The sequence below is a fragment of the Lissotriton vulgaris genome, chromosome 5 (assembly GCF_964263255.1).
Source record: "Lissotriton vulgaris chromosome 5, aLisVul1.2, whole genome shotgun sequence".
Classification (NCBI taxonomy): Eukaryota; Metazoa; Chordata; class Amphibia; order Caudata; family Salamandridae; genus Lissotriton; species Lissotriton vulgaris.
Window position 1 is genome coordinate 248018504 of NC_141693.1, and position 13468 is coordinate 248031971.

Here is a 13468-nt window from a genome sequence, read left to right on the forward strand (position 1 = left end):
AAATGCACCTAATGCTATCAGCATAGGTTTTGTGGGCTGGAATTTGCTTTTTGGAATATTTATGCTCTACAACAACTGGGTTCTGAAAGAAAGTGTTCAGCATGGCAACGTGTTTTGATTTTTAGATCCACAAGAAAATAAATGCATGTGCAGTCTGGTCACTACATGAATCCCTCCACCAGGTTTCGTTGCTGAAGCCCTTTTCAGGGATGTTTCTTGTGAGCCATTTTAATGCATAACATTTAATTAAATGCCCATCTCATATTGTCACACAGTAGGAAGATGGCACATTTTTGTGCCTGGTGTTAATTGTTCAGGGCAACTAGATTTGCTCTCTGGTTTGAGCTGCAAGAATTTCCCTGAACGGGAGCCTAAACTTCTGCCTTCTGGCTGGCCGGATAGTCCGTGTAGTATTGGCCACAGGGTCAATTTGTTTTATGCTTGTCATTTTATGCTTGCGGTACCCAATCACAAGTGGTTCAGGAAACTGCTGAAAGCTAAACTATTTACACTGCGTTTCAATTGAACATTGTACCCTATTGGTTGCACCGGAAGAATATCAGACATGGATCCTACCTGATTGATTAGACTCAAGTCTACCTCTCCCTCCCTCCCCTCACTCCAACCTGTTTAAATGCCATCATTAGCTGCGTTCTGAAGTAACAGAAAGGCAAAACCATGCACATTATAAATAAGTTAAATAAATAAATGAGTAAACATATAAAAATACTTCTCCACTAACTTACAATCCTGCTTGAGAAGTGTCTCTTAAGATAGATGGAGCAGAAAAATGGAAGTATGTAGAAGTTACTCCCTCAGCTACATTACAAGCTAGACATAAACTACTCCATTCAAAGACATGGAAAATACAGAGCAATAAATGAGACTATACTGATGTGATCGGGTGTGGGCAGACCCTGGGTAGCGGAAGAGCCATTCAGGCCCTACCCTTGTTTATTTTTAACATGTGATGCAAATGCTCAGCAGCACCCAAAGGCAGGACATTCCAGGCATATCATTGAAGGATCAGAAGGCCAACAAGTACTGTTATTCCCACAGTCAGTAACATTCATTTACACAGGAAGGGTTTTTGTCCAAGCAGCACAATAAATTAAACATTCTTAACAAGGATTTTTATTTAATTACAATTTATTTTGACGTTGGTTCTCAGTATTAACAGTATTGACAGGAACAGACAGCCAAAAGTGTGTAAGATTAACTTGTGGAAAAGTTATAAAACACTAGCAGCCATCAATAAAGTGCATTTAAATAGATCTGCCTGTACCCTAACCAAGCCCACTACCCTTGCAATCAGACAAGGCATGAACTGGCACACTGCCCTGCAGACAGGGCACAATGCCACACAAGCAGTGCCTACTGGAAAACATACAGTTGTGGATCATCCCCTGACCTTACCTCAAAACCTTCGAATCTTGTTTAACAACTTACCTTCATATAGTCAAAACATATGCTAAATTTGTTTGCTTACGAAGTTTTATATATTGGCAACTGTAAATGTAGTGCATCTGTATATTAAACAGAAAAAAGATCATAATTATAAATATTTGGCTAAAAGATCAAAAGTACAGTAAAGCATATATTATCCCTGTCAAGCTATCCTGAGAAGTCTCCAACTGAAATCAATGTTACTTTCTTTCCCGAGGCAGAAAGGCAGAAGCTGCCCCTTCCCATGAAATTTCACTGGTGCCAAAAGAGACCAGTTCCAAGCGATATAAACACATTTGGCAAAACAACATCTTAAACACAAAATGGCACTTCGCTAGTATCACTCTGTGTATGCACATGCCCTGTGCTGATGACTGGTACCCTTGAAGTGCAGTATGTAATTTAAAAAAGTGTGAAGTACCTACGACTGAAAGTTGATAAGAGGGAAGATGCTGCACACGCCTGCACAAATAGACAGAAAATAATCTTATGAAATAAGTGGGTGAAAGAATCCTTGTGGGGATTTAAGGCTTAGCCAACGCCTATAATCCACAGCTGAGAACAGGGTTCCTGTAGTTGGCATGAATGTGAAAGTCAAGGGATGTTCCACAAGTCTTGGCAGTCTTCGGCTTCGGTGTACCTGCTAAACCTGGGTGCGGTAAATACCGAAATCATATCAGAGGCCATAGTTAACTGCAAATGCATGAAGTTTAACATCTGGCAGCAGGAAAGGGATGCAGACAAACACAATTTAATTTTTCCTTCCAGGCCAGAACTCTAGATTGGTAGCAAATATAGAATAAGTGCACAGCTACCTTTTGCGCCCTCCTTATACTGCCCTAACAGTCATGGCATTGGCCATGTTCATCCAACAAAAACAGAACACTTACAAGTGACCAAAATTTAAATAAGGAACAAAGTATCATAAAACAAAACAGTATTTACACTTTGAGGCAACACTCAATAATAAGCTGCTGTTGATCCTCTGCAGGGATCCAGTGTTCCTTCTTGGTTGCCAGGCCCTATGTTCCCTCAGTGCATCTCCAGATGTTGCTTTGTGTTCCTCTTTTACCGACTCTGCTCCAAATACTGATTAGTGAACATGTTCAGCTCGCTGTCCAGCCATCCAGCCTTATTCCTGCAAGACAAATCAACGGGTAAATAACTTCAAATTTCACAAGCGGGCATACTTTGCCACTTTCAGAGTTAACAACTTTACCTCTGCTGCCTGCCCATGGAGGAGGAAAGGATCCTCTTTTACCTGCATTCCACCACGTTTCTGACACCCCCAAAACGAACCCACTATCCCACTGAGCTCTCTTCCAGCGAATGAGCCCACACACAAGTCTGTCTGTTGCATCATCTTCCAAAGAATAACTAATGAATCTTTTGCACCTTGTTTTGATTATTACTGTACAGGGCGTATATCAGATTACATGAAAGAGATATGGAATGAACACATCCAGCAGAAAGGAATATAGCACCACCATAAAGGTGCGGTCAATGTGAAGGCAGTGTGGATTACGATAGATGGCATCCCAAGGTGTTCTGCTTCAATTACTTTTTATTGCCACTGCCTGTCTTTGGGAGGAATGACTGAGTCATACAGACCAAAAATATGTGAAGGTGTTTTGGCACATAATAATAATTTTTCAAACTGCAGAGAAAGAACTGAAGTACTTCCTAGATGCCTGAAAAGATTTGTCAAACAATGAGAATCCGCATTTCAACATTAAGAAGTGTTACTATCATTGAAGTGTACAGTGTCATGAGTGTATAGAAGGATGCAAAGAATGCCTCTCACCTGAGAAGTTTGGCTTTACTCTGTAGTGAATCCAAGATTTCAATCTTCTTACTCAATGTGGTCACTTCCTGCTCCAGATTCTCACGTGTTATATCAACCTGCTGACACAAGTGCACAAAAGTGCCAGCCAGTTCCCTATGAGACAGAGAAAGGCATGAAAAACAAGGACAATTGTGGATTACCTTCCACTTTGAAACGTGACAACCTGAGACTTGTGTCTATATTTGTAACATGCTATGGCACAGATTAGTAGAGATTACACTTTAATTTCTATCACATTTTAAACGTTCATTGTGCTTCTTATCACTGGAATGAAACTGCGCAGCTATAACTCAAGTCATTGAGGATTACTAGGCAGAACATTGATGAAAGCCTGGTGTGGTAGTGGTGGTGGTGGGGGAGGGGGGGTTGGAGGAAAGGGAGGGCATAACACACATACACACACCGGATACGGAAACCATTGGCTAGTGTATGCAAGCTGCCACATGACTTGCGCTGGCAGTAGGAGGGGCTGCTAGAGCCCACCATGTCTATGGCATGCCAATACACAATGATGGCAGCTGGTACATACAAAGCAGTGACGTGTTTTTATTCTAGAATGCTGCGAGAACCTCTAAAACCGCTGACAAAGTTGAAGGCCAAATGGGAACTGGACCTTCAGATGGAGATTCCTGACACAACATGGGGGCAATTAATAAGACGAGCAAGGACGAGTACGAGGAACGCACGCTTCCAATTGATATATTTTTATATTCTCCATAGAGCCTACCTTACACCAGGAAAACTCAGGAAGTATTTTGGGATTGAGAATGCGGCCTGCCCCAGATGTAGCACTGCAGGGGCGGATTTAGGACATATGTTGTGGGACTGTCCATGCTTAAGGGACTATTGTCAGGAGATTGGCGAGACCTTGAATAACGTAACGGACAGGGAACTGCAATACACCAAAAGCAGTGGGGGTGCTACACTGGTTTCCACACACACCTAAGAATAGGATAACAAGCAAGTTTATCGATATGGGACTGATAGTGGCTAAGAGAGAAATAACCAGAAACTGGAAATCCAAAAAGGGGCTTACGCACAAAAGATGGCTCAACGAATGCCTTAAATGGGCAGCGAGCGAAAGTACTTTAAGATCCAGATGGCCCGCCGCAAGGCGTACAATAGAGCGCTGGAAGCGGCATGGGAAGCACTAGTGCAGGCATTGCGGGATAGTACACTCGGGGAGGAGGAAGGGCATTCCAACTCAGGTACTGATGAACCCACAGACGCACCAGGAACACTTTCTTTGAATATCCCGGATCACTCCTGACAGAGTTCAAACACATACACTAACAGAGAGTCCAGTCGTAGGAGCAGGCACAGGGAGTTGGGGGAGGGGGGAGTTTGGGGGGAGAAGAAGGGGGGGGGGAGAAGGGAGGGAAAAAATTTAAAAGTAGATCGAAAGAAGTCTTGCAAGGGTTTTTGGGGGCGCACAAGAGTTGCTACGAGGGGAGACGGTGAGGATGACGCCGCCCGACCCCCGGGTTGTGGGCTTACAGGCTGTGTAAACGAATTACCCAGGGGGGAACCAAGTAATGCCACATGGCCAAGCAAGACGCTCGTAAATGTAAGATGTATATGTGATATGACTCTGCAATAAAAATGGTTTTACAAAAAAAAAATGACTCGCGCTGGCAGTCCAAAGTCCTTATTCATCCAGACTCCTGATAGGTCAAGTAACAGTAGATTAGAGGGCAGGAACACACTTTTGTTGAGCACAGAGAAAGACTGAAGCTCACATGCAAGAACGGTTCTGTCCGCAATATTGCCCTACCTCCCTCTTCTGGCTTCTCTCTTTCTCTCTCTTTTCTTTCAACTTTAGAACAAAAGGGAAAACACTGTAGGAGGATAAATTGCCTGAAGGAGGAGGGATTTAGGATTACATAAACAAGAATCTCAACAATGAGTGATCTGCACTTACTAGAACACCTAGTCCCCCTTTTTTCCAGGTTTATGGAAGACAACATACCATCCCGACATCACTGAAGAGACTACGTGGTTCTAAATTTGCGGTCTTAGCCCCTCCTTTTGGAACTCTCTTCCCTCTAACATTAGATCCTCTACAAGCTACCCGCTATTCAGGAGATTCTTAAAAACCGGTTATTTTCCCAGGCATATGAATGACCAAACAAGCAGCAGACTATTTCTATATTTAGAGCCAAGAAACCGTTTGGTGTATGTGTGCTCTATAATTATTTTTAACATAACATAACTGAAGAGGCAGCTAAAAGGCTACCAACTAAAATCTCAGATGGATGTTTTTAAAGATTTTTCTTGAGGGCTTGGTTGAATTAAGCCTGAAATTTAGACGTAACATCTATGGCACATGCTCATGGAAGGCATGAGCAACTAGCTAAGTGGCTGCTTTGCAAATAAGGAGTAGTTTCTGTCCTGTAACTCCAGTTCTGTAGTAGGGTTATCTCTGTTATAGTCATAATCTAGTGAATAGTCCCGCCCATGTGCGTGGACCCCGGAGCAATCAAAAATAATCTCTTAAAGTGTCGAAAAAATGCAGAACTGCACAGACACTTAAGAGAGAATTAAAGACAGATAATGCAGCCTATAAAACCAGGCTACACTGTCCAGTACTTCAAGTAGAAATTCCACCAAAAATCCACAAACAGCAAAGCCTGTCCAGATTTCCCTTGCCTCAACAGCAAGAACCCCTCTGGAATGATAGAGAGGAAGACCTGGACAGACAAGCCCCATAGGCTGCCATTATGTGGCTCAGAACAGGATACTGTGCCTTTAAGAAAACTTTCCAGAACTTCACAGTATCCCAGAATGCACTGCAGGTCCCTTTTACTTTCAGTTCTTTTTGAAGGCGTAACACTCCAAACCTGTAGCATTCCTTACAAAAATATCTCTCTCCACCAGGAAGGAGGGCGTGCGCTTATGACTATAACAGAGATACCCCTACTACAGAACTGGAGTTACAGGACAGAAACTACTCCTTCTGTAGTAGGGGATCTCTGTGTATAGTCATAATCTAGTGAATAGAATGGCAAGCCCATCCCCACACCAAAGCGGCGGTGGAGAAACGAGAAATAACACCACTATTGTGCAAACAGATTTCGCAGCGAAGCCTGCCCAACCTGAGCGTCTGCCCTGGCATCAGTGTCCAGGCAGTAATGCTTAGCAAAGGTATGGATCGACTGCTAAGCAATAGGAACATTAAGGAGCAAAGCCGTCGTGGCAGCTTTGCCCCTGGTGGAATGAGCCTTAGGTTTACCCCCTAAGGTCTTATTAGCCTTTTGGTAACACAGTTGTGTGCAGGACATAATCCACCTAGAGATGGACTGCTTAGAGGTAGCAAGACCGGTCCTGATTGATCCATAATTGATAAACAATTGATCTGACCTACGAATATCCTTGGTCTTATCCAGATAAAATTTCAACACCCTCCTAACATCCAGGCAATGTAGCGACCTTTCCGCTGGAGAGGAAGGATTCTGAAAAAACGTAGGTAAAGTTATGGTCTGGTTAACATGAAAATCAGATATAACCTTAGGAAGAAATTTAGGGTGAGTTCGCATAACAACCTTAGCAGAATGAAATACAGTATAAGTTTCCTGGCAACACAACGCCTGAATTTCACTCACCCTGCAGGCCGATGTGATGTCCACGAGGAACGCCGCCTTCCAGGACAGGTGCTGCAATGAAGCCTTATGAATAGGTTCATAAGGCTCCATCAATCTAAACAGCACCACATTCAATTCCCATGAAGGCGAAGGAAGCCGGACAGGACGGAACAATTTCTTCAAGCCTTCCAAAAAATCTCAGATCACAGGGATCTGAAAGAAGGAAGTCTGTGAAGGGCATTTCCTGTAGGCAGTCAGCGCAGGAAGATGGACCTTAATGGAATGGATATTAAAGCCAGACTGCGCCAGATGCAGAAGATATGGAAGGATGACATCTTCCTTACACGTCGTCGGGTCATAATTCTTGGACTTGCACCAGATGCAAAACCTTTTCCACTTGTAAGCATAGGAAGCCTCCTTCAGTATGTCCATGCAATCTTCAGGTAGATTCAAATGGCCATATTGCACTATCTCAGGAGCCATGCCGCCAAACTCAAAGACGAGAGGTTGGGGTGCAACATCTGCCCCCGAACTTCGTGAGAAGGTCCGGCCTACACGGCAGCCGTATGTGAGAAAGAAGAGACCGGTGAAGCAGGTCCGTGAACCACCACTGCCTGGGCCATTCCGGGGCAATCAGGATCATCCGCGCCCTGGACTGGGACAGCTTGATGAGCACCGCCGGAATCAGGGGAATGGGTGGAAAAGCGTACAGAAAGCGGTTCGACCAGTTGATCCATAGCGCATTCCCCAACGTCCCCTGCTGGTAGTACCTGGAGGCGAAGTCTCGGCATTTGCTGTTTTTGGCGGTGGCGAACAGATCTATGTCTGGAGTCCCCCACCTTGCGAAGAATTCTCCTAGTACTTCCTTGTTTAAGACCCATTCGTGGTTTTCCTGAATCAGTCTGCTCAGTGCGTCCGCCTGAACATTCTGCACACCTGGTAGATGGATAGCCGTTATCGTCAGTCCTCTTGCCAGAAGCCATCGCCAGATCGCCTGCGCCTCCTGCGACAGAGTGCGTGATCTCGGGCCCCCCCTGCTTGTTGAGGTAATACATTGTGGTCGTATTGTCCGTCTGTACAAGCAGAGAGTTGGTCTGGAAGGACGGATGAAAGGCCTTCAGTACCAAGTGAACAGCTCTGAGTTCCAGGAAGTTGATGTGATACGTGGACTCCGTCGGTGACCAGGTTCCTTGAATCTGTAAGTCTCCAGAGTGCGCTCCCCAGCCCTGGAGAGAAGCATCCGTCACGATAGTCTGAGTGGGAATGTCCTTGTGGAAGAGAACCCCTCTGAGGAGATTCTCCGCTGAACACCACCACTTCAGAGACTGAAGAGCATGCAGAGACCGTCGTATCTTGTCGTCCCAAGACCCTTTCCTCTGATCCCACTGATCCTCCAAGCACTCCTGCAGCGGTCTCATGTGCAGTCGTGCGTGTGGCGTTAGGAAGATACAAGAGGCCATCGATCCCAGTAGAGAAGACACCGTCCTCACTGTTGTAGATGGAGTGGTCATAAGAGCCTGAGCCTTCCGAAGGAGTGATAATCTTCGCTCCTCCGAAGGAGACACGCTTTCTGACAGCGTATTGATGGTGGCTTTCAAGTACTGAATGCACTGGACCGGAGTCGGGACATGTTGATGTGCAACCCCAGCTTGTTCAAGCGAACACACGTCTTCTGGAAGTGTGCCTGAGCTTCCGAGAAGGAGGAGGCCTTGATCAACCAATCGTCCAGGTAAGGGTAGACCAACACCTTGTTCTTCCTTAGGTGTGCTGCTACCACTGCCATGCACTTCGAGAATGTTCTGGGCGTAGACTTCAGCCCGAATGGCAGTACTGTGTACTGATAATGATTGGTGCCGACTTAAAATCGCAGGAACTTCCTGTGTGTGTGTGTGCAATGGGCACATGGAAGTACGCATCCTGTAGGACTATTGCACATAGCCAGTCTCCCTGTTGCAACTGAGGATAAATCTGATGCAACGACAGCATGCATAACTTTTCTCAGCGAATCCACTTGTTTGCCTGTCTCAAGTCCAAAATGGGCATGAACTCGTTCTTGTCCTTCTTGCGAACCAGGAAGAACCGGGAGTAACGACCTCTTCTTGTTTGAGACAGAGGTACGTCTTCTATCGCCCTTTTCCTTAAAAGGATATCGGCCTCCGCCTGGAGCTCGCGCAGTTGAAACTGCGAGCTGACCGGAGGAATTGATGGAGGCTGGCTGGTGAACCGAAGACTGTATCCATTGTAAACAATATTCAGCACTCACTTGTCCTGAGTAATTTTTCTCCACTCTGCCAGAAAAAATTGAATGCTCCCTCCCCCACTGGAGCGGGTAACGGATGAAGGGGAAGTAACCGCTCAAGTTCGAGACCCGGCCGGGCCCTTGTTAGCTGTAGAGAACTGCTGTCCCCCTCTACCCTTCTGGCGCTTCTGGAAGGGTCTCCGGAACTGCTGCTGTTGTTGCTGCTGCTGCTGTCCCGAAGAATGCCCTCGTCCTCTTCCCTGTGCACCGAACCGTCTCTGGAACGGGCGGTAGGCCCTCTATTCTTTGGGCTTCTCCAAACCCACAGTCGTCAGGGTCTCTGCCTCCGCCTTCATGTAGGCCATCTCATCATCGGCATGCTTTCCGAACAGGGTTTCCCCGGAAAAGGGCAAATTGGCCACCCGCTGCTGGGCCTCCGGCTTGAGTGATGTGAGCCTGAGCCAAGCATGGCGCCGCTGGTTGATCCCATGACAGTACCCATGGGCAGCCAAAAGAGAGACATCCACGCTGATGACCTGGTTAGAAACCAGCATCCCCTCTTTGAGTATCTCTTGGAAGTCCTCCCTCTTGTCTCGTGGCAGAAGTTCTGGGAACTGTTGCAGGGAGTCCCACAGGGCACGGTCATACCGCCCTAGCAACGCCGCATCGCTGAACGCCTTCATGACCGTGGATCCAGTCCCACAAGCCTTCCTACCAGCTGAGTCGATCCATCGGCTCTCGTTATCGGGCGGTAGGGTTGAGGACGGGGAGGTAGAATGTAACTTCCTGGCCGCCGTCACTATAACAGAGTCAGGCACTGGGTCTATCCGCAGAAAAGTCGGGTCCGAATCCGTGGCCCTGTACTTCTTCAGAAGTCGGGAGGGAGCGGCCTTCAACAGCTCCTCCGCAGGCTCTACCAAACCAGGCACTAGTGGCAGTAGAGGGCGAGACAAATGCTTCTTGTGAAGCGTCTCAAATATCATGGACGTCGTGGGTGTTGGAGCCGTCACCGTGATTCCCAATTTTGCCGCCCCCCTCAGGAGAACATCCTGGAATGTGCTGATGTTGTCCACCGGAGACACCCTTGTCCCTGGGGATTCCGACAAGGTCAGTGAATAGGTCCTGGTCCTGGACCTGGAGGAGTCCGTGCGGGACCTAGATCCACGCCTCCTATAGCGACGTCTTGACCTGGTGGAGGATCTACGTCGACTCCTCGCTCTCCCTCTCCGTCAGGAGCCTGATCGTGACTTCCTTGGCTTCGGTCGATCCGCCGGTTCCACTGGAGCGGGCGACTTTGGTTTGGCCGGGGCCTTCGGCTTAGGTGTCCCCTTGGGAGGGGTCGGAAGCCGGGCCAGTGAGACCGACCTCGGAGGGACCGGAGGCGGCTTGTCTGCTGGCAGCTGAGGTCGAGGTATAGGTTGAGGAAGTGGTGGTAGAGGAGGAGGAGTAGGGGCCCTCGGAGCGAGCCCCCTCGGTAATGGAGGCGGGGGTGTAACCGGCCTCTGTGACGGGGTATATACCACAGAGTACACCGAACCCGGTGATCCGCCTTCCTTTCCAGCCTGGAACGTTGGCGAACCTCCCATGGTGCCAGACCTCCTTCCACGTCTCTTCGGCATCGAAGAACGGCGACCGGACGGCGAGCGTCGGTCCCTCGACGGCGAGCGTCTTCTCCTCGGCGTCAACCGTCTCTCCCTCGACGGCGAGTGCCTTCGCCTCGACGGCGACCTCCTTCGCCTCTACGGCGATCCTCTCTTCGACGACGAGGATCCCATCGACGACGATCTTCTCCTTTTCGCCGACGGCGAACGGCGGTGTCGCCTCGACGGCGAGCGCCGACGCCGGGCCTTTCGACGTCGATCACTCGACGATGACTCCGACGACGACAAAATCGTCACAGGAGACTTTGACGGCGGTCTGTTCAGTTCCTTCTACGTCGAGCGTCGACGTCGCTTCGCCCCAGAAGACGGGGAACAGACTGTAGTTATCCCCCTCGACGCCGTAGTAGGTGCAATCGACCCAGATGGAGAATGGGGACGCTTGCTGGTCTTCCTGCCCCTGGGGAGCCCCCCAGAGGCCTCAGCACGAGCAGGGGGAGCCCCCCAGAGGCCTCAGCACGAGCAGAGGAAGCCCCTCCAGACCCACCTTGCGCCTTCAGCCTTCTTTCCTCAAGGCCCTGAAGCCTGATCTTCTTTTTGTCCTTCAGGGTCCTGCCAGAGAAGCCCTGACAAATCACACACTCCTCTGGGACATGGGAAGAGGGAAGGCAGAGGATACACACCTCATACAGATCTGATTTGGCCTTCTTCCTGGAGCACTCCGGACATTTGTCAAATAATGCAGGCATATTTGACATCAAAAGGGTGCAATAAACAAGAAGAAAGGCACCAAAGTACTTTAGAAAGCACTCAACTTGAAACAAAAGTGAAAAATCACCAATAAACCCTTGAAACGGGAGAGCTCAATGCTCCAGGGTCCTGCTTGCAGGAGCCGGAAAAAAGAACTGAAAGTAAAAGGGACCTGCAGTGCATTCTGGGATACTGTGAAGTTCTAGAAAGTTCTCTTATAGGCACAGTATCCTGTTCTGAGCCACATAATGGCAGCCTATGGGGCTTGTCTGTCCAGGTCTTCCTCTCTATCATTCCAGAGGGGTTCTTGCTGTTGAGGCAAGGGAAATCTGGACAGGCTTTGCTGTTTGTGGATTTTTGGTGGAATTTCTACTTGTAGTAATGGACAGTGTAGCCTGGTTTTATAGGCTGCATTATCTGTCTTTAATTCTCTCTTAAGTGTCTGTGCAGTTCTGCATCTTTTCGACACTTTAAGAGATTATTTTTGATTGCTCCGGGGTCCACGCACATGGGCGGGACTATTCACTAGATTAGGACTATAACAGAGATATCCCTACTACAGAATGGGCACACAAAGGTGGAAAGCCATTAAAGCTGTATTGGTATAAATCATAGGCATACAGTTTGTCATGAGAGTATACACGCTTGCACATGTAGCATTCCGGATATAAACAAAGCAATAATCCACTGAGTGTCGAAGCTTTAAACACGCGTTTGCCAGGCGACTGGTGATGAAACGCCTGTCCGATTTCTACTTTTGATCACAGCCAGAACAAAAATTGAGGGATCGTATGCATTCAAAATGGGATTCACAATAATAAAAACAAAAGATTGCTTGGTTGAGTAGGAAATTGTAAAGGACCTTAAGAAACAAGAACTGGCAAAGCCAATAAGTTGCAATCATGCAGAGTACTAAATGCACAGACTGACCTTCAAAAAGGATTAGTTATTAGATCAAATAAATGGCTTCTAGTTATCTTTTCTACAAAAATGAATGTATTTGGGAATTAATCCCTAAGAGAACACAATATCCATTTGTTTGAAGTTTCCTACCTATTCAGCAATTGGTCAGGTGGACCGGAGTCAGTCTTTGGACGTGCAGGGTATGGCAACAAAAGGACAGGGCTTTGACAGCTTTTGTGAGAGAAGGTATGATGGAGGATCTGCTCCTGGTGTTTAATTTGGATCTGGGCTTCTCTTAGCCTGTTAATTACTCCTAAATTGTATCTTAGGGTGAATAGACCCCTTTTGTATGAAGTAGGACACCAGCCACTAAACACCCCTTCATCTTGAAGGTCACTGTTCTGTTTACTTTCTCATCCAGCTTCAGTCTCCAGTGCCATTTATTACTAGCTTGCTTACAGATACTGCCATGATGAACTGTAAGACTGTTCAACCATTTTCTACTCTGAGTTGGAAGAACAAGTGGGAGATGGAGTTCCAGGAAGAGAGGACTCTTATGTGAATTGGCCTTCCACCTTTTGGGATCAAGAGGAGGATTCTTACCCAATCTGGTGAAGTAAGGATAAAAAATATTTCTACATCACTGGTTCATAGTCTGTGTCTAGTCACCTTGGAAGCCCAGGAATCAGTGTATGCCATCAGTGGGGTTCTAGATTCTGTGTCAGAAGGCCCTCTGTAGCTAGTTGGACCAGCAACACATCTTACTGTTACCAAACATCTTGCGAGATCTCTGAATACCAGAAGATGAGTTGAGAAGGCATTGACTGGCGTACCACAAGTAGCATCTCTACCTCATGGTGGTGCAGGGCATCTTCGAATAATGGGAAATTACCAGGCTAAATCTGTTCGCCACTGCTGAGAACAAGCAGTGGCCAAACCTTTATGCATTGGAGTTTTCTCCAGAACACTTACTAGGAAATGCATTGTGCCCGAGATACGACACAGGATTGAGTATGTGTTTCCACCACTACCTCGAGTTCTGAGATAATCAAGAAGACTTGGGCCCGCTCCGTCTTGAGCACCCTCAAACTGGGCCTGGAGAGTA

At 47.2% G+C, this 13468-nt stretch overlaps 1 protein-coding gene across 2 annotated transcripts in view; it reads right to left on the minus strand.

Moving 5' to 3' along the window:
• Nucleotides 1–1131: 1131 nt before the first annotated feature.
• MFN2 (mitofusin 2) overlaps nt 1132–13468 on the minus strand; it is a 169864-nt gene continuing 157527 nt past the window's right edge. For both annotated transcript variants that reach the window (XM_086921284.1, XM_086921286.1), the window contains exons 17-18: nt 3251–3385; nt 1132–2584 (exon numbers count right to left, since the gene is read on the minus strand). In XM_086921284.1, coding sequence (XP_086777410.1) covers nt 2515–2584; nt 3251–3385 — 205 coding nt within the window. In that variant the 3' untranslated portion in view covers nt 1132–2514. The remainder of the gene's footprint in view (nt 2585–3250; nt 3386–13468) is intronic.